General features: G+C 39.8%; 1 protein-coding gene across 1 annotated transcript; it reads right to left on the bottom strand.

Annotated features, from left to right (window-relative positions):
- Nucleotides 1-860: 860 nt before the first annotated feature.
- Nucleotides 861-25,639, bottom strand: EAF2 (ELL associated factor 2). Its single transcript, XM_081318720.1, has 6 exons — nucleotides 25,409-25,639; nucleotides 22,610-22,704; nucleotides 20,559-20,695; nucleotides 19,560-19,708; nucleotides 4,456-4,719; nucleotides 861-1,581 (listed from the first exon to the last, which is right to left on the bottom strand). Exons 1-6 carry the CDS (start codon nucleotides 25,590-25,592, stop codon nucleotides 1,535-1,537), a joined length of 876 nt encoding a protein of 291 aa, XP_081174846.1. The 5' UTR covers nucleotides 25,593-25,639; the 3' UTR covers nucleotides 861-1,534.
- Nucleotides 25,640-27,712: the final 2,073 nt, after the last annotated feature.

Raw genomic sequence — 27,712 nt, 5'->3', positions numbered from 1 at the left:
GGCCTCTCCCTATCCCTTTGAAAAGTCATTTGTGTGGTTATGATCTCGCATGGCTGCCAGTGGTACATGAATGAAATAAGAATCATGGCTAGAGAAGATCATATCACCTGGGGAATTCCCATGTGAAATGACACCTGGTGCCAATTGTTTGTCTGCCTCCTCAAACTATGCACCCTCCCAGAAGTGCTCGCCTAACAAGAAAAAAGTAGCTCTTACGCAGCTGAAGGGAAATAAAAATTCAACAGACTGACATTACAGAAGCTATTTTGTTTCCGAACAAGAGGCAGAACTGAGAATTTCCAGTTCTCTTTCTTTTGTGGTGCCAAGCAGCACCCAAAATGCTGTGTCTTGGCACTGAGAAAGTATTTTGAATCTAAGAATATATTTATATTCCCGCAGCCAGACCTTGAGCACACTTGTCACATCTTGTTTTGCTCCTAAGAACACGCTTATTCAGCTCACAAAAAAAATAAATTAGTGCAAAAGTTTCTGAAAATGATAATTATCTTCTTGACAAAAGACCATATTAGTACTGAGAACCAGCTTTCTTGCTGATTCATAAGCATGCTATTCCACAAAGTATTAGAATTCACTCTAATAATACATGTAGTAAATTACTGGCCCCTATCTTAGAATTTTTTATGCCTATATATGTGAGACAAACTGTTGGGATACAGACATAAGAAAATATTTCACTTCGGTGTAATAAAATCTTAGAGTGGTTTGCATACTCTTACTATAGAATTGTGTTTGCCTGCATGCTTTGTAATTTCTTTGTAATTATTAGGTCAGAGATTATTTCCATATTTTACATCAGTTTTAAAAGGTAAAGGAATCAGAAATGTTCCAATATTCACACAAGTTATTAAGGAAATGATAAATAGTTTATTGTTTCTCAGCCAACCAAAAGCAATTAATTGATCTTAACAGAATTTGAAGAGGATATGTTATATAATGATATACCTTTAGTTGCCAAGATACTAAAGCTATTAACTGTTTATTACCAAAGACAAGAAATTTAGCAATACCCATATAAGAAAAACTGCTGGCTAGAAAGAATTTGGAACTTCAGATTGGGTTCATTACAGCTGAATTGTTACACAAAATTGTACTGTTGATTAGAAAGTACTTTCATAGAGTTAGCTCCCAAGAATAAAAATGTAACACATATCAACTATTTGCTTTCTCTTACTCATAAACATGTTCGCTCAAGTAAAAGGTTTATCCAAAATATGTATATTATAAACAAATATTTCCTCCACATTTAAGCCACACAGAATAGTTAATTGTTCCAACTTTTAAGTAAGAGGTAGTAGAAGCTACTCTGGCTTGGCTAAAATACCCAATATCCAGACATTTAGAACAGCCATATAAAGTTATGGCAGAAGGAATGCTGAACTTCATGTCATAAAAATTAAGTCAACTTCATTATCAAAGTTCATAACATGGTTCCAATTTTATTACTTAGTGCAAAATAAATGACTTTCCATCTTCAGCAAAGAAAATAATGCATCTTCAAAACTTCAAAGCATCTTCAATCATCGCTGTCACTTCCAGAATCACTCAGCTGGAGATCATTTCCTAAAATCAAAATGGCAAGTCACACCATAGTAAAGAAGAGTTAGCAATCAAACCTACAGTAACACCATAATCTGAATCTATCCTTTTCATTCCATATGTTGCTTTTCTTTTTACAAATAAAGGGGCAGGGTTTCCAATCACTGTATCTTTTAATCCTAATACATAGGATCCATCAGGCTTTCAATAGCTTTCAATTACTCAACCTTATTGAACTTGGCAATTAAAACAAAGGCCAGCTTCTTGAGAGGGAAAGGAACTAGTTACAACTGATTCCAAGTTAGTCTTCACAAAAAATATGAGGAATGGAACTACAGTACCAAGGCAACAGAATGGACAACTGCATTAATAATTGTTCTTGTCATAAGTGTTTGGTGAATGGCAGTATTAGTAAAATACTAACTGGGAAAAGCAATTTAGAGTTTGTCTTCTTATATTTAGGTCAGTTAACAAAGAAATGATAACTGGCCAGACATAAAGGTGTAGTTAATGATGAGCAAGATCACAAACCAAAAGGGAACGTCTATGAACATATATAGTAATATTTGGGGAGGAAGGTTCAGAAAATAATATATATTCCAGAGTATATACAGGTCTTATGCAACTCTATAAATTTAGACCAGATTCAGATATCCACCTTATGGCACTGTACAATTCTTTCCTAACAAAGTAACCAGAAGCAGAATTAGTTGTATTCAATGTAATTTTAATGTTTAAACTCTAAAATAGTAACGTTTTAAACATCCTTTAAAGACACTGCCATTTTCATCATAAGCGTAGACATGAGAAGCATAATTTGCAAATAATATGTTCCACGCAATTGGTAAGAAATCTCATGTAATTCTATTTATTTCAATACAAATCAGAAAAAAGAATTCTGTCTAAAAACATTTCAATGATAAGTTGTGACATAAAATCAATAGGACTGAGGGGTCATCAGTTCTGTATACTGGCTATGAATGCTTCAGCCAGAAGCAATTTGAAACTTTTTTACTTAAAATTTGCCACATTTATATTAAGGATATATTTAATGCATTTCTTTGCCCTAGAAGCGAGACAAATATAAATTATACTTTAAATAAAAGAAGCATTTAAATACAGAAATGTGGGGTAATTACTATTAAAAATTAACAGTTTCTTTCAAATTTCTCATATTATGTTTATATTTATGAAAAAAAATTCAAGTATGGTAAGCTGGCTATTGCCACAAAAGGCAAAGAATTCAGTTGCCACAAAAGGCAATATTGCATTATAAGTTATCATAGGAGCAATTCTACTTCATCAACTTTATAGTGTTAACAGAGCCCAAACAAAATCCCCAATGATACAATTATTTTGTTCAAATTTCTATCCATTCAATCATTCTCTCATGCTCTCCAAAATTTTCCTCCCAGTTATTCATCATAGCATTAAGCATGTTCAGTGCTTTTGGGCTGTTTTCTATTTGGGGTATAAAGTGAACATAAAGTGCTAATCCTACCTAAATCAAAACTTTGCTGTTTCTCATTGGGTTTTCTAAGCAACTGTCCATTATTAAAAGCTTTTAAAAATAGTTTTTCAGGTGACCCAGGAAATGACCATACACATGCTCATTTAACTTTTAAAAATCTTTTGCAGGCTTACAGCTTTATTATATTTTTTGCCTTATCAAGTTCATATTGAGCGTCAGATTGATCTAGTTAGTGGTTAAAATAACAGCCTAGAATGTGGGAAACCATGAGTTCTAGTCCCGCTTTAACTATGAAAGCCAGTTGGGTGACCTTGGGCCAATCATTCTCTCTCAGTCCAACCTACCTCATAGGTTGTTGAGGAAAATAGATTCCAGTAAACTGAACTGACGTTGATACAGTGAAATGTTTTAAGAAAGCCAGTTTTCTTTCAAAATTTTAATTTTGTCAACGCTCAAACCTTCAAAATTTTCTTCTTATTAAAAAAGACTCAAGAAGACAGTAAAATTAAAGAAATTGCCAGGAAAATTAATAACTCTTATTAGTATAAATTGTTATATAATCCTTATTCCTAGAGAACACTGGAGTTAATAATGAAGTCCGACTATAAATAAAATAATAAATAAATAATAAAATAAATAAATAAATAAATAAAATAAATAAAATAAAATATAGTGTAACTGAATAAAGATATAGTATATAGATACATACAGAGTAGCCCAAGCTAAACAAATGATTGGGTCGCATTATTTTTGGCTGGCTTTGACAGCTAAGCTACAATTTATGTTCCAAATGTTCCTGATTATATATAATATCCCAGAATCAAGCAGAAAAAAATCCTTTGCTCTATTTTTTGATCAGGAAAATACAGTAGGAGTCTACCATTTACATAGGATATGCCAACTTGCTTGTATTTTAACTAAAATGGTCCGTTTTGGGAATTGTATAAAAAAAGCAATTACTCTATTATTCTATATTCATTTATTCTAGCTAGCTAGCTTTAGGTTGTGATAAAGGCTGGGAGTAAACAGGAGTAACTTGTTTCCTATAAGGCAAAAGGCAAAAATGTCATGTCCTGTACACAACTCAGTTCTTAGCAAAGCAGCCCTGGAGATAAGCTAAACATTTTACTACAAGTGAAATGTGAACTATACTGCAGAAATCATTTCTGAAATTTATGAATGTTTCTAGACAAAATTGTTTTAAATCCCCAAGTCCTGAAATCAGTCTTGGATGATATCATCTGTGCTGAATTGTTTTTACCACAATCTTTAATTTGGCATAGTGAGAGGTCAATGTAACTTTTATCCCACCTTCTAATCCAAACTGCCGTTGTGTAACTTAAATCTGTGCCTGGAAAGTTGTAACTAACAGCATGTGGGTTCCTCATGACTAAGTCTATCATAGCAAGCTTTGTTTCATTACTTACTCAGGGTATTCATCAAACGGCCGCTGCTCTCTTGACTTCTGCGATATCCAATATCCACATCTGGGAAGGCCTGTTGTGATACTGTCATCATGGGATTCTGTGGCTGTAGGTGTGGCATTGACAAGGGAAGAGAGAGCTTTGATCCTTCTTCTTCTGAATCACTAGAGCTGTTTTCACTACTTGATGAAGCGGATGAACTCTTTGATTCCGATGAACTATCGGAGCTACTCATTTGCTCTATAACTTTAGCTTCTGCTTTTAGTTCTGAAAAATACAATGCAAAAAGGGGAAAAAAAGAATTTAAGGCACACATAATCACCATGTTCAGTTGACAAACCTAACGGGAGATAATTAATTATGTGGTATAGAGGTTAGAATTGGATCAGATGCTCCCAAAGCTGAAATCTTTACTCAAAGAGAAAAAAAATAAGAGAGAAAATACCACTTTTGGAAAAGAAAAACTCCAAATATATAAGAAGGCTTTTTGAAGCAGAGCTCAATATGTTTTATGTTTTTCCTTTAAGAGACTCTTCAATAATTGATTTCAATCCTGGCCTCTGCACAAAACTGATACTGATTATTCACAAATGCTCTTGGAGAAAAACCTGGCAAAGGGTCCTCAAATCTCTCTTTATTTCAGCAATCTTGAATACTGATGCAGAGCCCTGAGGAGCTAATACAAAATATGTACGGATAAATCTGCTTCATCATTGCTTTTTAAAATGATAGCAGCAGAAATAACATGGCAACAAGTCCCACTGCTCTATAGCCCATTATGCAACAAGTATTAGAGTTTAATCAAATGACTGTAACAATTACAGCTGCTATTCTTAGATCTACCTGCACTGGGTAGGGCCAAATTGACTTGGGACAAATAAATCCTGCTGATCATATGTTCACTGTAGATCAACTTTTGACAGGATGGCTCAGAAGCAAATAAAACCCTATTCTAGGTTAGCAATATTTTGAGCAGGCTTCATAGATCAAATTGATTCAGTCTTATTAAGGATGAAGCAAAGTAAGGCTTGATTGAGTCACAGGTTTCAAAGGTTACGAGAATGCACTTCTCCCACAATTTGTTAATAGCATATTTAGTCTGCCTTTCACTTTGGGATATCAGACAACAGAATCAGAATATGCCATTAACATTCAATAAGATAATAAAACAGCATTATATAAAACAAAATAAAAGCATAGAACAGTATCAGCTTAAAATCAGGTATGTCAGCATTTAAATGACTTCCGTATGTCCTCCATATATCACTGAAGCTAATCTGTAGGCCTTAAAGAAATATTATCTTCTTTTTCTTTAAATGCTCCTTTTACATTTTTTCTCTATTTACTTATTAAATATATATACTGCTCATCTCGCTATACAAAGTCACTGTGGACTGTGTTTACAATACAATAAAATCAAAATTATAAAAACGTTAAAATTAACCAGAATCAGTGCTTTTTTTGTAAAAGAAAAAGGTGCCGGAACTCACACATGTCATACAACCCGCCTTGCCTATCCTACAAGGTTCCATCCAAAAAAGGTGCCGGAACTCCGTTCTGAGCGTTCTATGAGAAAAAAAGTCCTGACCAGAATTAAATAAAGACTAAAAACCAGAAGCACACAGAGCACGGAAGTCGAATCTCCTGTTACTCCACCAACCGGTTCCAGCATGGAGCAACCCACCAGGGGCCCCATGCCAGCCCACAGAGCCAAGTTTTAAGGCCCTTCCGGAAGGCCGAGAGGAGGATCCTGATCTCATCCCTGCTGGCAAGATGTTCCAAAGAGCAGGGGCACTGAGGCAGAAAGGGCTCTTCCTCCCGACACCGACAGCCAACATATCTTGACAGATGGAGAACGATTGGATTTGTATTCCAGTCAAAATCGCACTGATTATTTGTATAATTATATTTGCATTTTGGGTTTCAAAAAGTACCACTTCTGAATCAAAACCCAGCAAGCTGAGATCTTCATCAGTTCCCCAAGTCAGCCCAGCAGTTCTATACAACTCTTATTCTGGCTGTAGCTAACTTTTGCAATGCCATTTGCCCTGCAGCATTTTCAGTCTTGAGGCAAAGCCAGACTAAACTCTGCTACTTCTAATGAACCCAAAGCAACAGCAGTGTTTTATTGTATGGGATTTTGCTGATGAGCTTCAGGCAGGAGTACTGCCAACCCCACTCAGATTCTAGGCAGACTACGTTAAAACTTCCTTCGCAGCAGTGGCTGGTTTAAATCCTGACTGTTCAAGGAAACTACAACCTCACAATTATTAATTTAATACCAAAGAGTAAAAATGGTTGGAGAAGGGATGAGAGACAACCACTCTTTTCTCTTTGTCAATTCCTTTACACTGTGTGTGTGTGTGTGTGTGTGTGTGTGTGTGTGTGTGTGTGTGTATCAGTGCCAAACAATTCAGTTTTAGCAGCAAGAGATCTTGAATTCTGCATGTGTTCATAGCCTTTTACTTAGTTTAGGCAGCTTCTGTCAGGTTGCCCTCTACTTTAATTTTTAATTCATTAAAGAATATTTTTCTGCATCTCTGATTTTATTAAACGGAGTCCATTTCACTTATGCCCTGACCAGTACCAGCCATCCGTTTGGCAATGCAAAACGAATCTCTTGCCATTCCCATCCACCACCCCACACTGCTGGAAGGTCCTTCCCTGCTATGTAATTGTCAGGTTGGCAGAATGCTGGGCAACCTCTATGGAACTCTGTGACTCAGGGGGAAAAAAATCTTAAGCAAAGCAATCAACCTTAGAAAAGAAACTCTCTGTTTTAATGTAATCTTAAACACCCTCCCCTGAAGCAACTGGGTTTTTTTTAAAGCAGCTATTCAGGAAACTAAATGACAAGATTTTCCAGTCAGAGTTGAGTCACAAAAGAAACACCTGCCTGTATGCTTTTCCCCCCTCCTCTGGGTATTCAAGGACTTTGCCTGAGAAGAATGCGCTGGCCCCTCAGTACAACAAGCTATTATTTTTGAACATTAATTTACCACCCAACCAAGTTCTTTCTAATCATCTGCCACAGTTTTTAGCTGGAAGCTTATTCTATCTTACTTTACATAGTATGATATTCCTGCTGTTACTAATGGAAGGAAGGGGGGGGGGAAATGGCATGACTTTCAAGCCGTTCAAAGAAGCAAAATTCAAATTCAGTCTGACCCAAACTGAAAAGCAGCATCCACAGAAAATGGTACCTGAGATCTAGACCAGGGGTCCCCAAACTTTTGGGCATCAGGGACCGGTTCAATGGAAAGAGGGTTTTTTCCCCCTCATGGACTGGAGGGGGCGTGGTTTCATGTGCTGCCTGCAGCCCGCGGATGGGGGCTTCGCTTGTTTGCATGGACCGGTTTCTGGCATGCCGCACACCGGTGCTAGTCCACAGACTTGGGGTTGGGGACCCCTAATCTAGACAACCGCATGCGTATCCATGCAAAAAACTTAGTGAAAATAAAGCCGTAATCTAATAGAAGGGAAAAACTTTCAGTGGGATTGGCTTGACACACCTGTGTCAGCAAAGGGGATATGCTGCTGGCCCCATCAGTCAAGGAATTTCAGCTGGTGGGGTCCAGGAGAAGAGCCTTTTCTGCTGCCCTTTGGAACATCCTACCTACCCCCTATGATGGGGCTCCCACCCTTCTGGCCTTCTACAGCAGCCTGAAGACCTGGCTCTGGCAGATGGCTTGGGGCTGCAACAGGGGAGTGTCACACTGGAGGGGATTGATGAATTAAGAGAAAATCCCATCTCTCCCCGTGCATCCTGCTCTCTCACCCCACATTTGTTAACTACAACACCGCTTGGATTCTAATTCTATTTTAGTTGTTTTTAGAAATATTTACTTCATGGTTTTATTGCTTTTAATGTTGTAAACCACCCAGAGCCGCTTCGAAGCGAGATGAGTGGCAAAAAACTTAATAAATTAAAAATAAAAAAATAAAACCCAGAAACTGTTATCAAAGAAAGTAAAGAATTAGGATAATGACCAAGGGAATATATAAAACAGGATCAACATGACTGGAGAATCTAGATAACAGAGTCAACAACTGAGTTATATATCTGTGTAGCGTAGAATGAGGTTTTTACTTTATACCAGACCGTGCTTATTTTTACTGCTGGCAAAAATAAAGGATCAGAGGGAAGGCTGGTGTATTGCAGCCGTTGCAGTAACAGAATAAAAAAAACTGTACATGCATGGACAATAATTGGTGGCCCAGAGGGAAAGGGAGAAGCAGGGAAATGTATGTGCATGCATCTGTGTGCATGCACAAAATGAGTACACACACAGCAGTGGTGCTAGCACCTGTCTACACACACAAGTGGGTTGCGCACACCTACAGTGGCACTGGTGGCGGTGCTGGTGCCCGCACGTATGCACAAATGAGCTGCTAGTGCCTGCGTGATGCTGTGCTGGCCCTAGCACCCCCACGCATGCCCAAAGTGGCACTAGCGCAAGTGAGAGGGTGTGTTCACATGTGCACGCACTTGCCAACAGTCCAGGGGCCGGTACTGGGCTATGGCCCGCAGGTTGGGGACTCCTGTACTAGAGAATGGATGAGCAACAGTTAAATATGTCTGGATCATAGCTAAGTATAGGCAATAAAGCCTTTTAAGGTTTTTTAATCATTCTCCATCAAATATAAATAACTATCATATCTAAAGCACCGAAAAGACATTACATATTTCAAATTTTTGTTTAGCTACTCACCTGTTCATATTCAGATATTCTGCAAAAAAACCCACCTAGAATGATTCTAGCGATTCAGGTCGCATGCAAGCAGGAAGTTAAACTGACAGAATTGCAGAGAATTTAATAATGTTAAGTGAGCAGGTTGACAAAACAATAAATTGTTCTGCCAACACTTCATTCCCGAAGCTTCCTTTCCTTCCAACCAGCATGAAAATGAAGCAATCTTGCAGAAGAGTGATAGAAAACCAATTGCTTGGATTTCATGCTGGCTCAGAGGAAGTAAAAAAAATTTGTTAGTATTTATAGCCAGAAAAAAAGAGAGAGACAATGCAAGGCCAGAACTACTCAGTCCATTTTTTTTATGGGGGATGCTAAAGAGTGATATTTCTTATGCACAGCAAGCATGGAAATCAAATAGTAAAGGTAAATTCCATGGCTTTCACTATTTCTGGTCCACTGCATCTCTGTGCTAGATTTGCATAATTTTTTTTATGCACTTGATGGAGTCTCCTCTGAAGTCTACAAGTGTTGTGCCTGCCAAATCTTTGCTCATAAAAGGGATTGGCAAAGGAGAAACAAACCTCAATTCTGTGCTTTACTTACAAGAATATATTCTATATAGTGCAGGAATGAGATGCCCTGGGCAGATCCTGAAAAAGCTAGACAGGATCAGACCTGGTTAGTTCCTGGATACTCCATAGGAAATCTTGTGACTATTCACTAGACTGGGAAATTTTGTTTAAAAAAATCTCAAACCACTTTTGCAAGTCTGCCAGAAAAACTACACGAATAAACTATGTAATCCTCTGTAACTGAAATTAACTCAAAGAAATCATCTCCATTTTTAAATTACTTGATCAAGACAAGAATAATTTAAAAGGCAATACATTTGGATTCTAGTATTTCAGTATAGGTAGACTTCAACTTATGTTGCTAAGTGAGAAATTAAGTGGGTTTTGCCATGTTTTACGACATTTCTTGCCACCTTTGTTAAGTGAATCACTGCAGTCGTTGAATTAGTAACACCATTGTTAACTGAATCTGGCTTTCCCATTGACTTTGCTTGTCAGAAGGTCACAAAAGGGGATCACATGACCCCAGGATACCCCAACCATCATAAATATGAACCAGCTGTCAAGCATCTGAATGTAAATGGGATGCTGCAACAGTCATAATTGTGAAAAATGGTCATAAGTCCCTTTTTTTCAGTGCCGTTGTAACTTCACACAGTCATTAAATGAATTGTTGAGGACTACCTGTATATGGATATGGATATATATATATATACTGCTCAAAAAATAAAGGGAACACTTAAACAACAGAATGTACTGTATTTAATAGTAGGATGTCTTATCTTGTGTTCCCTTTATTTTTTTGATATATATATATATATATATATATATATATATATATATATATATATATATATATATATATATATATATATATATATATATATATATATATATATATATATATATATATATATATATATATATATATATATATATATATATATATATATATATATATATATATATATATATATATATGTAGATCTAGAGTCTCGGGTTTCTTCCCGCGTTCCTTTCATCTTCAGAAAGTTGTGGCGACGTTTCGACGAAATCCCATCCGTCATCATCAGGCCGGAGTGTTCCTCCTGCTGCTTCCAGGAGCAATGCGTGGTCTGGCTGTTCCTTTCCTTCCAACTGCCGGTGGGGCTGTGTTCTGATTGGGTGGAGGCGTGGCTGCTTTCTGATTGGGTGGGGGTGTCCTCCGACTGGGTGGAGGCGTGGTTGTCTTCTGATTGAGTGGAGGCGTGGCTGTCTTCTGATTGGGTGGATGCGTGGTTGTCTTCTGATTGGTTGGAGGCGTGGCTGTCTTCTGATTGGGAGGGGTGTGTTCTGAATGGGTGGGGTTTTTTGTTGTGTCGTAATATCCTGAGTGTTGTGATTTGGTGTCCTGAGGAGTGGGCTGTGTAGTGGCCTCCAGAGCTTTGGTTTGGCTCCGAGTTCGAGGACCTGCTATGTATCTCTGGTGTGGGTCAGTCAGGTTCGTGTGAGCGTTCTTCTGCTTGGGTGATGGCACTTTTGCTTGACTTGTTCTGTCTTCTGTGTGGGAGAGTTTTTGTTCTGGGTGTGGATGAGTCTTGCTGGGGCTGGTGGCATTTGGGGTAGTTTGTTGGTTTTTTAAATCCTTGTTTGCTGAAATTCGTTTCTCTATCAATGCTGGTTTCCAAATGGCATGTAAGCGGGAGGTGTCGTCTCGCTTGTTCATACTGTCTGGGTGTTTTTCTATTTCAATGGCTTCTCTGATTATTCTGCTATTGAGATGTTCTATTTTGGCGATTGTTTTTGTACCTTCAAAATTGATGTTGTGTCCCGTAGTGTTTATGTGTTGTACTAGTGAAGATGTGTGATCTTTCTTCTGTACTGAGTTCTTATGTTCTTCTACACGTACCTCTATTCTTCTGTTAGTCTGTCCGATGTATGTTGCTGGACAGGAGGCGCATGGGATTTGGTATATGCCCTGGTTTTCCAGTTCTATTTTGTCTTTGGGATTTCTCAGGATGGTTGATATCTTTCTGTCAGTGTTAAATGCGGTTTTGATGTTATGTTTGCGTAGTACTTTACTGATTTTGTCGGTTGTTCCTTTTATGTAGGGCAAGATGGCTCGTCCGTTGTTCTGTTCTTCTTCTTGGATGTTTTTCTGTTTCGGAGTCCCCTGCTGAATCATATTGGTGATTTTGTTTTTTTGGAACTTGTTTGCTGTCAATATGTCTGTCAGGGTGTGTAGTTCTGTTTGTATATGTGTTTCATCTGCAAGGCGTCTTGTTCTTGTTATTAGTGTTTTGGCTACTGAATTTATTTGTGCTGGGTGATGATGTGATTGCGCATTGAGGTAACGGTTGGTGTGTGTTTTCTTTCGGTAGACTGTGTGTCCTAGGGTGCCGTTTTGTTTTTGTATATAAGTACATCCAGGAAAGGTAACTGGTTGTTTGTTTCAATCTCCATGGTGAATTTTATTTTGGGATGTAGGCTGTTCAGGTGTGTTAGGAAGTTTTCTAGCTCCTTTCTTCCGTGGGGCCAGATCACGAAGGTGTCATCCACATATCTGAGCCACAGTTTTGGTTTGTTTGTAGTCTTTTCCAGAGCGTTAGTTTCAAATTCTTCCATGAAAAGGTTGGCGATAACTGGTGATAGAGGGGATCCCATTGGTGCGCCTTCTATTTGTTTGTATCTCTGGCCTCTGTGTATGAAGTATGTGTTTGATAAGCAGTGTTCTGCTAGTTCTATAATATGGTTTGGTGGTTGGTATTTGCTTCTTATTGTTGATAGAGCTTCTTGGACTGGCACCTGGGTGAATAGTGATACCACATCGAAGCTGACTAGCAAGTCTTTTTGGTCTATCTGTAGATTTTTCACTAATTCTATAAAGTGGTGTGAGTTTTGGACATATGAAGCTGCCATTTCTGCTTGAGGTTGTAATTGTTTTGCTAGGTATTTAGCTAGGTTTTGTAGTGGTGAGCCTATAGAACTTACTATGGGTCTTAGTGGGATTCCATCTTTGTGTATTTTGGGGAGGCCATATAGTTTTGGGCATCTGGATGACTTCTCCCTAGGAATGATTGTTTGTTGGATTTCTTGGCTTATAGAAGTTGATTTTATCTTTTTCTTGGTGGTCTTTTCTAGATAGGTTGTGGGATCTGTATATATAGGTTTGTATGTAGTTTCTTTGAGTAAGTTGGACAGTTTCTCTTCATAGTCTGATGTGTCCATTACCACTGTAGCATTGCCTTTATCTGCTGGTAGTATGATTATGCTGTTGTCTTTTCTTAGGTTTTGCAATGCTACTTGTTCTTCTTTTGTTAGGTTGCTTTTGGGTGGTTTGCTTGTGCATAGGATGTGGGTGACTTCATGTCTGACTTGGTCTGCTTCATCTGCATTGAGTTTAGTTAAGCTGGTTTCAACTCCACATATGATGGTTTCTGTGGGAGTTTTCTTTGGTGCAACAGCGAAGTTGAAACCTTTTGCTAGGATGTTTGTTTCTGCTGTTGTTAGTCTTCTGTGGGAGATGTTATGCACTACTTGTTGTAGATGTTGTTGTGATGTGGTTGTTTGGTTGTTGTAGTTCTCTAATTGTTTGAGTTTCTTTGAATGTCTGTTGTTTTTATAGATGGTCTCTGTTTCTGCTCTCCAAACCACCAGTTGTTTCACTTTGTCCCATAGTATCGGGTGAATAATGTTGCTGAGTTTGAGATGTAATGTTAGTAGGTCCTTGTTTGTTTGGTCTAATTGAAATCTTTTATTGTGGAGTTCATTTCTTAGTAATGCCATTTCTGTTCTTCTTAGAATGCGTTTGGTTGAAGTGGTATTGATGTGGAATTTCAATTTGAAACAATTTGGTCTTATATTTTGGTCTCGACATTGGCATAGGAAAGGTATGTCACTTAGTATTCTTGCTCTTCGTACTTCTGACTTTTCGTAAGTCCTGGTTAGTTGGTAGATGTCCTCCCCGTAGAGGTATGATATTTGTTTTCGTAGATTCTCGCGGGTGTCTGTATGTGTAGATCTAGAGTCTCGGGTTTCTTCCCGCGTTCCTTTCATCTTCAGAAAGTTGTGGCGACGTTTCGACGAAATCCCATCCGTCATCATCAGGCCGGAGTGTTCCTCCTGCTGCTTCCAGGAGCAATGCGTGGTCTGGCTGTTCCTTTCCTTCCAACTGCCGGTGGGGCTGTGTTCTGATTGGGTGGAGGCGTGGCTGCTTTCTGATTGGGTGAGGGTGTCCTCCGACTGGGTGGAGGCGTGGTTGTCTTCTGATTGAGTGGAGGCGTGGCTGTCTTCTGATTGGGTGGATGCGTGGTTGTCTTCTGATTGGTTGGAGGCGTGGCTGTCTTCTGATTGGGAGGGGTGTGTTCTGAATGGGTGGGGTTTTTTGTTGTGTCGTAATATCCTGAGTGTTGTGATTTGGTGTCCTGAGGAGTGGGCTGTGTAGTGGCCTCCAGAGCTTTGGTTTGGCTCCGAGTTCGAGGACCTGCTATGTATCTCTGGTGTGGGTCAGTCAGGTTCGTGTAAGCGTTCTTCTGCTTGGGTGATGGCACTTTTGCTTGACTTGTTCTCTCTTCTGTGTGGGAGAGTTTTTGTTCTGGGTGTGGATGAGTCTTGCTGGGGCTGGTGGCATTTGGGGTAGTTTGTTGGTTTTTTAAATCCTTGTTTGCTGAAATTCGTTTCTCTATCAATGCTGGTTTCCAAATGGCATGTAAGCGGGAGGTGTCGTCTCGCTTGTTCATACTGTCTGGGTGTTTTTCTATTTCAATGGCTTCTCTGATTATTCTGCTATTGAGATGTTCTATTTTGGCGATTGTTTTTGTACCTTCAAAATTGATGTTGTGTCCCGTAGTGTTTATGTGTTGTACTAGTGAAGATGTGTGATCTTTCTTCTGTACTGAGTTCTTATGTTCTTCTACACGTACCTCTATTCTTCTGTTAGTCTGTCCGATGTATGTTGCTGGACAGGAGGCGCATGGGATTTGGTATATGCCCTGGTTTTCCAGTTCTATTTTGTCTTTGGGATTTCTCAGGATGGTTGATATCTTTCTGTCAGTGTTAAATGCGGTTTTGATGTTATGTTTGCGTAGTACTTTACTGATTTTGTCGGTTGTTCCTTTTATGTAGGGCAAGATGGCTCGTCCGTTGTTCTGTTCTTCTTCTTGGATGTTTTTCTGTTTCGGAGTCCCCTGCTGAATCATATTGGTGATTTTGTTTTTTTGGAACTTGTTTGCTGTCAATATGTCTGTCAGGGTGTGTAGTTCTGTTTGTATATGTGTTTCATCTGCGAGGCGTCTGGTTCTTGTTATTAGTGTTTTGGCTACTGAATTTATTTGTGCTGGGTGATGATGTGATTGCGCATTGAGGTAACGGTTGGTGTGTGTTTTCTTTCGGTAGACTGTGTGTCCTAGGGTGCCGTTTTGTTTTTTGTATATAAGTACATCCAGGAAAGGTAACTGGTTGTTTGTTTCAATCTCCATGGTGAATTTTATTTTGGGATGTAGGCTGTTCAGGTGTGTTAGGAAGTTTTCTAGCTCCTTTCTTCCGTGGGGCCAGATCACGAAGGTGTCATCCACATATCTGAGCCACAGTTTTGGTTTGTTTGTAGTCTTTTCCAGAGCGTTAGTTTCAAATTCTTCCATGAAAAGGTTGGCGATAACTGGTGATAGAGGGGATCCCATTGGTGCGCCTTCTATTTGTTTGTATCTCTGGCCTCTGTGTATGAAGTATGTGTTTGATAAGCAGTGTTCTGCTAGTTCTATAATATGGTTTGGTGGTTGGTATTTGCTTCTTATTGTTGATAGAGCTTCTTGGACTGGCACCTGGGTGAATAGTGATACCACATCGAAGCTGACTAGCAAGTCTTTTTGGTCTATCTGTAGATTTTTCACTAATTCTATAAAGTGGTGTGAGTTTTGGACATATGAAGCTGCCATTTCTGCTTGAGGTTGTAATTGTTTTGCTAGGTATTTAGCTAGGTTTTGTAGTGGTGAGCCTATAGAACTTACTATGGGTCTTATTGGGATTCCATCTTTGTGTATTTTGGGGAGGCCATATAGTTTTGGGCATCTGGATGACTTCTCCCTAGGAATGATTGTTTGTTGGATTTCTTGGCTTATAGAAGTTGATTTTATCTTTTTCTTGGTGGTCTTGGTGGTCTTGGTGGTCTTTTCTAGATAGGAAGACAGCCACGCCTCCACTCAATCAGAAGACAACCACGCCTCCACCCAGTCGGAGGACACCCCCACCCAATCAGAAAGCAGCCACGCCTCCACCCAATCAGAACACAGCCCCACCGGCAGTTGGAAGGAAAGGAACAGCCAGACCGCGCATTGCTCCTGGAAGCAGCAGGAGGAACACTCCGGCCTGATGATGACGGATGGGATTTCGTCGAAACGTCGCCACAACTTTCTGAAGATGAAAGGAACGCGGGAAGAAACCCGAGACTCTAGATCTACACATACAGACACCCGCGAGAATCTACGAAAACAAATATCATACCTCTACGGGGAGGACATCTACCAACTAACCAGGACTTACGAAAAGTCAGAAGTACGAAGAGCAAGAATACTAAGTGACATACCTTTCCTATGCCAGTGTCGAGACCAAAATATAAGACCAAATTGTTTCAAATTGAAATTCCACATCAATACCACTTCAACCAAACGCATTCTAAGAAGAACAGAAATGGCATTACTAAGAAATGAACTCCACAATAAAAGATTTCAATTAGACCAAACAAACAAGGACCTACTAACATTACATCTCAAACTCAGCAACATTATTCACCCGATACTATGGGACAAAGTGAAACAACTGGCGGTTTGGAGAGCAGAAACAGAGACCATCTATAAAAACAACAGACATTCAAAGAAACTCAAACAATTAGAGAACTACAACAACCAAACAACCACATCACAACAACATCTACAACAAGTAGTGCATAACATCTCCCACAGAAGACTAACAACAGCAGAAACAAACATCCTAGCAAAAGGTTTCAACTTCGCTGTTGCACCAAAGAAAATTCCCACAGAAACCATCATATGTGGAGTTGAAACCAGCTTAACTAAACTCAATGCAGATGAAGCAGACCAAGTCAGACATGAAGTCACCCACATCCTATGCACAAGCAAACCACCCAAAAGCAACCTAACAAAAGAAGAACAAGTAGCATTGCAAAACCTAAGAAAAGACAACAGCATAATCATACTACCAGCAGATAAAGGCAATGCTACAGTGGTAATGGACACATCAGACTATGAAGAGAAACTGTCCAACTTACTCAAAGAAACTACATACAAACCTATATATACAGATCCCACAACCTATCTAGAAAAGACCACCAAGAAAAAGATAAAATCAACTTCTATAAGCCAAGAAATCCAACAAACAATCATTCCTAGGGAGAAGTCATCCAGATGCCCAAAACTATATGGCCTCCCCAAAATACACAAAGATGGAATCCCACTAAGACCCATAGTAAGTTCTATAGGCTCACCACTACAAAACCTAGCTAAATACCTAGCAAAACAATTACAACCTCAAGCAGAAATGGCAGCTTCATATGTCCAAAACTCACACCACTTTATAGAATTAGTGAAAAATCTACAGATAGACCAAAAAGACTTGCTAGTCAGCTTCGATGTGGTATCACTATACACCCAGGTGCCAGTCCAAGAAGCTCTATCAACAATAAGAAGCAAATACCAACCACCAAACCATATTATAGAACTAGCAGAACACTGCTTATCAAACACATACTTCATACACAGAGGCCAGAGATACAAACAAATAGAAGGCGCACCAATGGGATCCCCTCTATCACCAGTTATCGCCAACCTTTTCATGGAAGAATTTGAAACTAACGCTCTGGAAAAGACTACAAACAAACCAAAACTGTGGCTCAGATATGTGGATGACACCTTCGTGATCTGGCCCCACGGAAGAAAGGAGCTAGAAAACTTCCTAACACACCTGAACAGCCTACATCCCAAAATAAAATTCACCATGGAGATTGAAACAAACAACCAGTTACCTTTCCTGGATGTACTTATATACAAAAAACAAAACGGCACCCTAGGACACACAGTCTACCGAAAGAAAACACACACCAACCGTTACCTCAATGCGCAATCACATCATCACCCAGCACAAATAAATTCAGTAGCCAAAACACTAATAACAAGAACAAGACGCCTTGCAGATGAAACACATATACAAACAGAACTACACACCCTGACAGACATATTGACAGCAAACAAGTTCCAAAAAAACAAAATCACCAATATGATTCAGCAGGGGACTCCGAAACAGAAAAACATCCAAGAAGAAGAACAGAACAACGGACGAGCCATCTTGCCCTACATAAAAGGAACAACCGACAAAATCAGTAAAGTACTACGCAAACATAACATCAAAACCGCATTTAACACTGACAGAAAGATATCAACCATCCTGAGAAATCCCAAAGACAAAATAGAACTGGAAAACCAGGGCATATACCAAATCCCATGCGCCTCCTGTCCAGCAACATACATCGGACAGACTAACAGAAGAATAGAGGTACGTGTAGAAGAACATAAGAACTCAGTACAGAAGAAAGATCACACATCTTCACTAGTACAACACATAAACACTACGGGACACAACATCAATTTTGAAGGTACAAAAACAATCGCCAAAATAGAACATCTCAATAGCAGAATAATCAGAGAAGCCATTGAAATAGAAAAACACCCAGACAGTATGAACAAGCGAGACGACACCTCCCGCTTACATGCCATTTGGAAACCAGCATTGATAGAGAAACGAATTTCAGCAAACAAGGATTTAAAAAACCAACAAACTACCCCAAATGCCACCAGCCCCAGCAAGACTCATCCACACCCAGAACAAAAACTCTCCCACACAGAAGACAGAACAAGTCAAGCAAAAGTGCCATCACCCAAGCAGAAGAACGCTCACACGAACCTGACTGACCCACACCAGAGATACATAGCAGGTCCTCGAACTCGGAGCCAAACCAAAGCTCTGGAGGCCACTACACAGCCCACTCCTCAGGACACCAAATCACAACACTCAGGATATTACGACACAACAAAAAACCCCACCCATTCAGAACACACCCCTCCCAATCAGAAGACAGCCACGCCTCCAACCAATCAGAAGACAACCACGCATCCACCCAATCAGAAGACAGCCACGCCTCCACTCAATCAGAAGACAACCACGCCTCCACCCAGTCGGAGGACACCCCCACCCAATCAGAAAGCAGCCACGCCTCCACCCAATCAGAACACAGCCCCACCGGCAGTTGGAAGGAAAGGAACAGCCAGACCACGCATTGCTCCTGGAAGCAGCAGGAGGAACACTCCGGCCTGATGATGACGGATGGGATTTCGTCGAAACGTCGCCACAACTTTCTGAAGATGAAAGGAACGCGGGAAGAAACCCGAGACTCTAGATCTACACATACAGACACCCGCGAGAATCTACGAAAACATATATATATATATATATATATATATATATATATATATATATATATATATATATATATATATATATATATATATATATATATATAAAATCACCTTCCTCTACACACGAGTGAACCTAACAAGCCAGCAAACTGAATGGAAAGACAGATTAAAAACTTTCCCACATTATATATTATTCTGCATATAGGCAGAGCAGGTGAACACATAATCATATGACTCCCATCTGAATGAGAAGCTGGTACCCCTCCCCACCAAACTTACCTTCTCAAGGACAATTAAGTAAAGAACTTCAGCCTCAAAGTCTTCAAGCTACGGAGTCAGTTTAACACTCTACAATCTCAAGGAATATAGCGATAATTTACCTCTTTCAATATCATCCATAGGAGAAGGCGGAGACATCTTTTCTTTTGGTGGAGAGGATTTGTGGTGGTTTGGCATCTTATTAGTGTGTTTCATTAGCTGCTGCTGCTGTTGCTCAATACGAGACTGCACCTTGCTGCTTCCTTCACCTCTGCATCAGATCATTAAGGGGGGAAAAAATTCTTGAAAAATATGTAACCGTTTGCTTTTCCAACACTTTTAAGAATATACAAAACAGATGAACTTCTGAGACATGGATAAAGTCTCCCTAACATATTACAGTTGTTACAGATTAGTTATTTCATGAAAATGTGCTGAAGTTTTTAATAAACAAGTCTAAACTTGCTTATTTACAGAAAAATAGTTAAATTTGTTCCAGTATACATTAAAAAGATAGAGCACGCTCAGAAATGGGGTTAAGGCAGAGGTCTTCAAACTTGGACCTTTTATGGCTTGTGGACTTCAACTCCCAGAATTCCTCAGCCACGCTCGCTGGCTGAGGAATTCTGGGAGTTGAAGTCCACAAGTCATAAAAGGGCCTAGTTTGAAGACCCCTGGGTTAAGGAAAGCAAATAGGAGTTGTCCAGATAGAATTTAAAAAAAATTCCCACTTCTCATTGAAATCTTACAAAATAAGCACCTTACATTTCAATAGCCACTATGCATGGGATATGGATATGCATTTCAAGTATAACAGAAAGAAAATTGGAAGAGCTTTGAACCTCCATGCTCTCTCCTCTGTTCTGGTGTAGCAGTAAGGGATACCTTGAAAGCTGCTGCTTTCAGTTTCAATTAATCATAGTTTAAATTTACATCTGAATCACAAGCTGTGGTTAATATTAAAATCAAAGCAGAAGTGACAGCTTTTGCATTGCACTTCCTACGTATGCTAGAAAATGACAATGGAAACCCTATGAGGCCAAGGGCTATTAGAACTTTTATCCCAAAGCAACTATTATGTTTTAAGAAGGAACTTCTTTGCTAGTTTTTTTTCTACCCACCTGATTTTCTTCACTGTGATATTGCTACTAAGTTTCTCTAGTCTACATTCGCCAGTGTCATGGTTAATTATTAAGATGCATTCTTTCTGATATGGCTTCTTGGAACCCTTGAAAACTGTTACTGGTGGAGTAGAGCCCTATTTTAAATAAGAAAAGGCAGAGTTCTGTATTTTATAATTAAAATCCCCTTACATTTCACACACATAACCTCAAGAGTCTCTATTTCGTTGAAAAATGAAAAAGGGAAGCCAATATTAGGATTCAGGTTTCATAATGAAATGGCAATTGTCCAGGTCTTTCACAGAACACTGAATTCAGCCCAGCCCAATTAATACCTGGCCTTTGTTTATCATAAAAACAAAAAGAATTTTATTCCATCTCCTTAATTAACATACCTCCCCAGTTATGAAGCAGTAAAAAAAGAAGTTTATGTTGGCATCAGCAACTGCAAGCAATTACTGCCATGAATTACTCTCTTTTTTTAACTCTTGAAATTTCTATCAAAACTATAGTGCAGCGGTGTTAAACTGCCGGCCCACGGGCCGGACGCGTCACATGGAAGCTGCGCCCACCCCATTGCTGGCAATGGCAAAACCATCCTGATACGCTGCACGTCACCTGACGTCACAAGTTGGACATGTCAGCTATAGTGCAACAAACAACTTTTGAAAATACTAATTTGCTTCAAGATTACATACAGCAATTTTACAGTACTGTTTTATCACAGAAGAGTAACTATCGAGGTTTTCTAACTTACTATTTACTGGAAATATTTTGATATCTTAACAGAACTGAAGATGAATCTCTCTCATCAAAAGGACTTATTATATGACCTTCAATAAATCAATTCCAGCCTACTTCGTATGTCACAAAAAACACAAATCGTTATCATGTTGTGCCTGCTATCTGGTCTTCCCCACTTGGCTCCTCCTTTCAGACATGGCTAAAACAAACTAGGAAACTCCACATTTAACAAGGAAAAACGTAAGCATGTTTGTTCTTGACTTATGAAGAGGAACAAGCCAGGAGAATTAAGTAATCCAAAGTTGCTTGCTTTTTTAGAAGTTCTGACAAACAAGAAGCGGGGGGAATTACTGCTAAATTTGTAAGCCGCCCTGAGTCTTCAGAGAAGGGCGGGATATAAATGGAATAAAAATAAATAAAAATTGCAGAGTTTGCAGGAGCACCTTTCCTTAATTGGTTGAAGGTTTCTGGCTTACCATGACAAAAAAAAAACAGCAAAAGCTGGTTTGCACATCTGAGCAAGGCAGTCAGACGAACAGAAAATAAGGACAATAAAGGAAAAGGTATTATTTCTGGCTAAAGAATGAATCAGAGGAAAGATCTGTTAGAAACCGAGAAGTAAACAACGAAAAAAGAAAAAAACATCTTACAAAAATACTGAACAAACTGTTGAGCATGCCTATGTTTGACCTTAGCAAAAAGCTCCAAAGCATGGGGGAGCTTGTCTAGTCAGAAATGAAAAGCCATATACATTCAAGTAAAAAGTTGGTTTTTAAAAGCATCAATATGGATTCTGCATCTCAGGATCAGATTCAGAAATAGAAATTGAGTGAAAATAGAACTTTTACAATCAAAGGCTGTCTCTTCTTAGGTGTTCTTTTAATTTGAACAAGAGACTGAACAATGACTCCTTATTTATTTATTTTCTATTAGGAATTATTTATGTTCTTATATATCTACTTCAGAACTATTGTCAACCTCAATCATTTTTGTGCCGCTATTACAAAGATACTTCTAAACTGGTAGAATGCAAGAATCAACACAAGGATTTTCCTGCTATTTATTGCTCTCACATGCAGCCAACATTTGTTGCAGAATACAGATCCTCATTGTAAACACACAAAATACAAATTTTAAGACTGCACCTTCCATTATCCTGCAGTTCAATAGCATCTTGGAAGTTACCCATCCCCTAATATAATAGCCCATCTGCACAGTCTACCTTGATAATCATATTCTTCATGCACTTACATAAAAGTAATCACTTTAAGATAGCTATGTCTTTTTAAGGAATACAGAAATCTTACCTCAATATTTGGCAGCATTACTGTTACCTGTTCACCTTTACCAACTTCAAGATCTCCTTCGCAAGATGTATCAATTGATGCAGGTTTGAAGTCATCTGAATAAAATCATAAATATTTAGGATCCCATAAATATTGATCAACTTAGAAGATAAATGGAAAAGCTACATTATTCAAAGGGTATCTTTTCTACTACTAGCTTATCTGTCTTCTTTAGTCTTATTCAGTAGTCCCTAGGAGTAATCCACTACTTATTATAAATTAGTAATAATTAGGTTCCCATACCACTCCACTCTTAGTGACTCTGGGTTGTTTACCCATTGTTAAAACATTTTTTTTTAAAAAGCCCAACATAAAACAAGGCCAAAGATGGCAGAGATAACAAACCCTCATGGGAACAAAGAAAAAGAAAAGGGGGTTCAGTCATGCTCAGCAAAGGCCTGGGCAAAGAGCCAGGTCTTTAGGGCTTTTTGAAACTTGAGGGTGTGTGTGTTTGTGTGTGTGTGTGTACGCGCGCATTCAAATCTCAGGGAGAACTTCATTCCAGAGAGTAGGCACTGCTACAGAGAAAGTACTTTTTTCTGCATTTCTATGCAACACTCTTTTACAATCAATTTTAAACAAATCTGTTTCTAATTATCACGTTCAACAGAAAACACAGAACTAAGATTCAGGAAAGAAAGATATATTTCAGGCTTCAAATCCAAATAATATCTCAGCTGCACATTCCCACACCCACTGTAACATAGGAGTTATAATTTTGGTAATATGGAATTAATACTAATCACTATTGTAATTTAACCTACAGTTCCCCAAAGGTATACTGATTAGGGATATTATCCTATACAGCAGGGCTGTCAAACTGCCCGCTTGCGGGCCAAAAGTTGCAATATGTCGTGACACATCACATGATATTGCGAGTTTGGCACCCCTAATATACAGGGTTTTAAATTATGGAAAGAAAATCTCAAGACATTAGATGTCAGATTTATCTCTTATTAAATACTGTGCACCTTAGTGAACTGAAGAAATGTTTTATTCTTACCTGTATTTCATAAGATTAAAAAGTTACAAACCTAGTTTACTTCCAGGATGTTGTTGCATTTTTTTGCCTAAATATGTCAAATGTGCCCTTGATCCTGTTAACTTCTGTTAATTATTGATACTGCAGAGTGCTTAAGTTTTAAATAAATGTATCCCCAATTTTCAAATTGCAAGCCCTTAAAGCTTGCAGTCAAGATAAACTAAAGCTTAGCAGATCTATTCTAAAGTAAACATAAATCTTTAGGTTACAGTTCTAACACAATGAAAGTTGCAATAAATATAGCAATAAATATACTGCCCTATATTGTACAAAATATGCTGTCATACCTCAAAACGCATACATTCTAAAAATTGGATCTTTCCCAACTATACTATGAATAGAAAATATGATTTGGGTAGTGATAACTGGTCTATATTCCTCTATGAGCTGAATTTGAAATGTTTAAAAGCACATAGAAGAAAGTAAGTAAAACACACACACATATAAACAAATCTTATTTTAAGAATCCAATTAAAAATGCACTGTTCCAGATCCCAGATACTTTGTTCCTGAAATATAGTCTCACCTATAAAAGCTCACCTAGCCACAAACAATTATTTTATGAGAGATACGAAGATGGTTGGGCAACCTCTGGAAACTCAGCTATTTCTCAAGCCTTCTCACCCCAAGCCAAGCCACAATCCCTCCACTGTCACCTTCCAGTAAACTTCACCAGGTTCTCCTCACCCATTTCTCAAAATGAGCCTTGGTGGAGCAGTGGGCTAATGCCTCCTTAAGTAACACCAGCTGCCTGCAATTAGTGCAGGTTCGCAGGTTCGCATCCCACCAGGCTCAAGGTTGACTCAGCCTTCCATCCTTCCGAGGTAGGTAAATGAGGACCCAGATTGTTGGGGGCAATTAAGCTGACTTTGTAATAATGCCGCTTGGGGTGTGTGTGAAAGCCCTAATAAGCAGGCATATACATAGAATGAAGGCTACTGCTAAGCTTGTAAGCCGCCCTGAGTCTTCGGAGAAGGGCGGGATATAAATGGGATTAAAATTAAATTAAAAATTAAAATACGCTTTCCTTAAAAACTGACTGACCAGCTGAGATGTCACAGAACGAAACTTGATCCCTATGATGCAAGCGGGTTTAATCCCTCTTACAGGAGAGTTTTCTCACACTGACTTTTTACTCGATACCCGAATGAAGGAGAAACGGTGCTACTTAAAGCAACGGGGCTCCGATTTTGTTTCTGAATCTAAAATAAAACCAAATCCCTCCACCGAAAACACTGTCCCTTCTCCCTCGAAGGACTCCCGGGTTTCTTAAAACGTCAGGACGGGTCCGATCTTGAGTAGACTTCCGCACCAACTACTGTTAACAAGATGTCCTGAAAAATGCAAATCCCACGGCGCAGATGTTAAGGGCTACGTCTCAGTCCACGAAAGCACACACACACACACCTCTACGTCTCAGTCCACGAAAGCTCACACTCACTCACACACACACAGACACGCATCTTCTCTCATCGGTCTCTTTATTTTTATTCCATTTATATCCCGCCCTTCTCCGAAGACTCAGGGCGGCTTACAAGCTTAGCAGTAGCCGAGGGTCTTACGAGTTGACTTTAACAGCCGAGGGTTCCCCCCTGCTCCTCAACCGGAGCTCCGTCCTCACTTGCACAGCCTTCCAGCAAGCCCACCCTCTTCCCCGCCCCGCAGCCCCTTCCCCACCTGCTTCACAACCCCCAGCTAAAGCTCCCGCTTCGACTCACAGCGCAAGGTGTGGAAGGCGCAGCGCGGCTGCTTCTCGAAACTCTCGCCCAGCAACAGGACGCGCTCCTTGCTGTCGAAGAGCGCCCGGGCCGAGCCGTTCATCCCGAGACACCGGCTTTCCGCGTCCGTCCTTCCTCCCTCGCTAGCCTGCCTCCAACAGCCGCCTTCGCTGCCCTGGCACATCTCTGGAGCTCGCCAGTGGGGGGGGGGGGGGAAGGGGGCGGGGCTGCCGAGCGAGGCCACGCCCCGTGCCAGACACTGCTTGCTCTCCTCATTGGACGAGGAGCTCCGAGCGCCGCCCTTTCTTTCTTTAGAAGCGGAGGAGGTTGGGGAGGGAAGCCGAGAGAGAGAGAGAGAGGGCGACGCGAGAGAAAGGGCCTACCTTCCTACTGGCTGCGACGGTCTGGGAGGGTCACGCCCACTGCTGGTGGCCGTCAGATTTAAGCAATCCCAAGTCGTTGTGGCTCAGGGTTTTAGGGAAAAAGACGTTGTTATGCTAATTAGAACTGATGGGGAACAAGCCCGCCAATGGGAGGTGGCAAAAGTGAATCTCTCTCTCTCTCTCTCTCTCTGAGGTGGAGAGCGCCGATTCTATTGGCTGGAAGCGCTTGTGATCTCACAACCGTTGGCATAACAGCTCCATAAACGTTTCCGGTCGGGAGAGGAGGCGGGTGAGAGAGTTGATGCTGAGGTTCCGTGGGTGGCTTTGGGGGGGGGAAGGTTGAGCGGCCACGTCGTGCCCGCAGTGAGGACTTTATGACGCGGACGGCTGCTGAAATGATGCCTGGTCAGAGGGAGGGGGAAGTAACTTGAAGTGGCTTTTGCAAATCTAATACGCGGTTACAAATTTATTTTCTTCATTTATTTTATTTTATTTATTTATTTTATTTTAATTCCATTTATATCCCGCCCTTCTCCGAAGACTCAGGGCGGCTTACAATTTAAGCACAAACCAATGTGCTTAGCAATAGCCTTCATTCTATGTATATGCCTGCTTATTAGGGCTTTCGCCCCCCCCCCAAGCGGCATTATTACAAAGTCAGCTTATTGCCCCCAACAATCTGGGTCCTCATTTTACCTACCTCGGAAGGATGGAAGGCTGAGTCAACCTTGAGCCTGGTGGGACTCAAACCTGCACTAATGTCTCGCTTTCTTTTTTAAAGTGGCTTTTTTTTTAAAAAAAACAGCAGTGTCCCCCACAGTTGGGCACCAGTCCCGGTGATCTCTGGTTTTGTCAACAGCTCGAGGATGATTTGGCATTAGCGTCTTTGATTTTTTTTTTCATCCCTCCATTACTATTATTGTTGCCTTCCGTTGCTACGTATTCACCAAATTTAACCTGTTCGCTTCTTTGAGATCACTCAGCACTGCTAAGTACTACCACATCCTTGAGATGACTTTCAGTCAGTTGTCTTCTTCAGCCCATCCTACCTCACAGTCTTGTGCAGGTAGTCCTTGACTTACAACCTTTCATTTAGTGACTGCTCAGTTACGACGACAGTGAAAAAAGTGACCTATGACCGTTTTTTTTCACATGACTGTTACAGCAACCCCGTGGTCACGTGATGAAAATTTGGATGCTTGGCAATTGGTTCATATTTATGACGGTTGTAGTGTTCTGGGTCATGTGATCACTTTTTGCGAACCTCTGACAAGCAAAGTCAATAGGGAAGCCAGATTCAGTTAACAACTAGTTTACTAACTTAACAACTGCGGGGATTCACTTAATTGGGGCAAGAAAGGTCATAAAATGGGACAAAATTCACTTAATTCTCTCACTAAGCGACAAAAATTTGGGGCTCGGTTGTGGTCATAAGTCAAGGATTACCTGTACAGCAGTGGGGTTTAAATCCCCCCAGGTGGCTTACATGGTAACTGAATCCATTACAACCATGTGAATGAGAGAAACTGATGGGAGATCTGTTTAGTGAACTTCGTGGTCAGTCAGGATTTGCAACTGGATCTCTCCCGTCCAGTATATCAATATTTTAATCTTGTTGGTTCTGAAGGGGATATAGAAATAATCCCAATATGGCTATGACTGCATGAGAAGTTTATTCACTGACTGTTAAACTAGCCATATGAGTTAAGTTCATACAACATGCTGATCTAAAATATAACCAGCATATTGTGGTCCAAGACTGTGTGGATATAGGTTATACATATATAAGGAAAACACTGAATTTGGGATGATTGATGCAAGCAACTAAGATAATAAAGTGCCTTGTGTTGAAAAGTTTGTTTTCAACAAGGAAAGACAGAAATACAGCTTGTATTACAAATGATATGTTTTATTACATGTT

The sequence above is a fragment of the Vipera berus genome (genome assembly GCF_964194415.1).
Source record: "Vipera berus genome assembly, chromosome: 1".
NCBI lineage: Eukaryota > Metazoa > Chordata > Lepidosauria > Squamata > Viperidae > Vipera > Vipera berus.
Note: the sequence above shows the minus strand (reverse complement) of the source record. Positions and strands in the feature narration are given on the sequence as shown.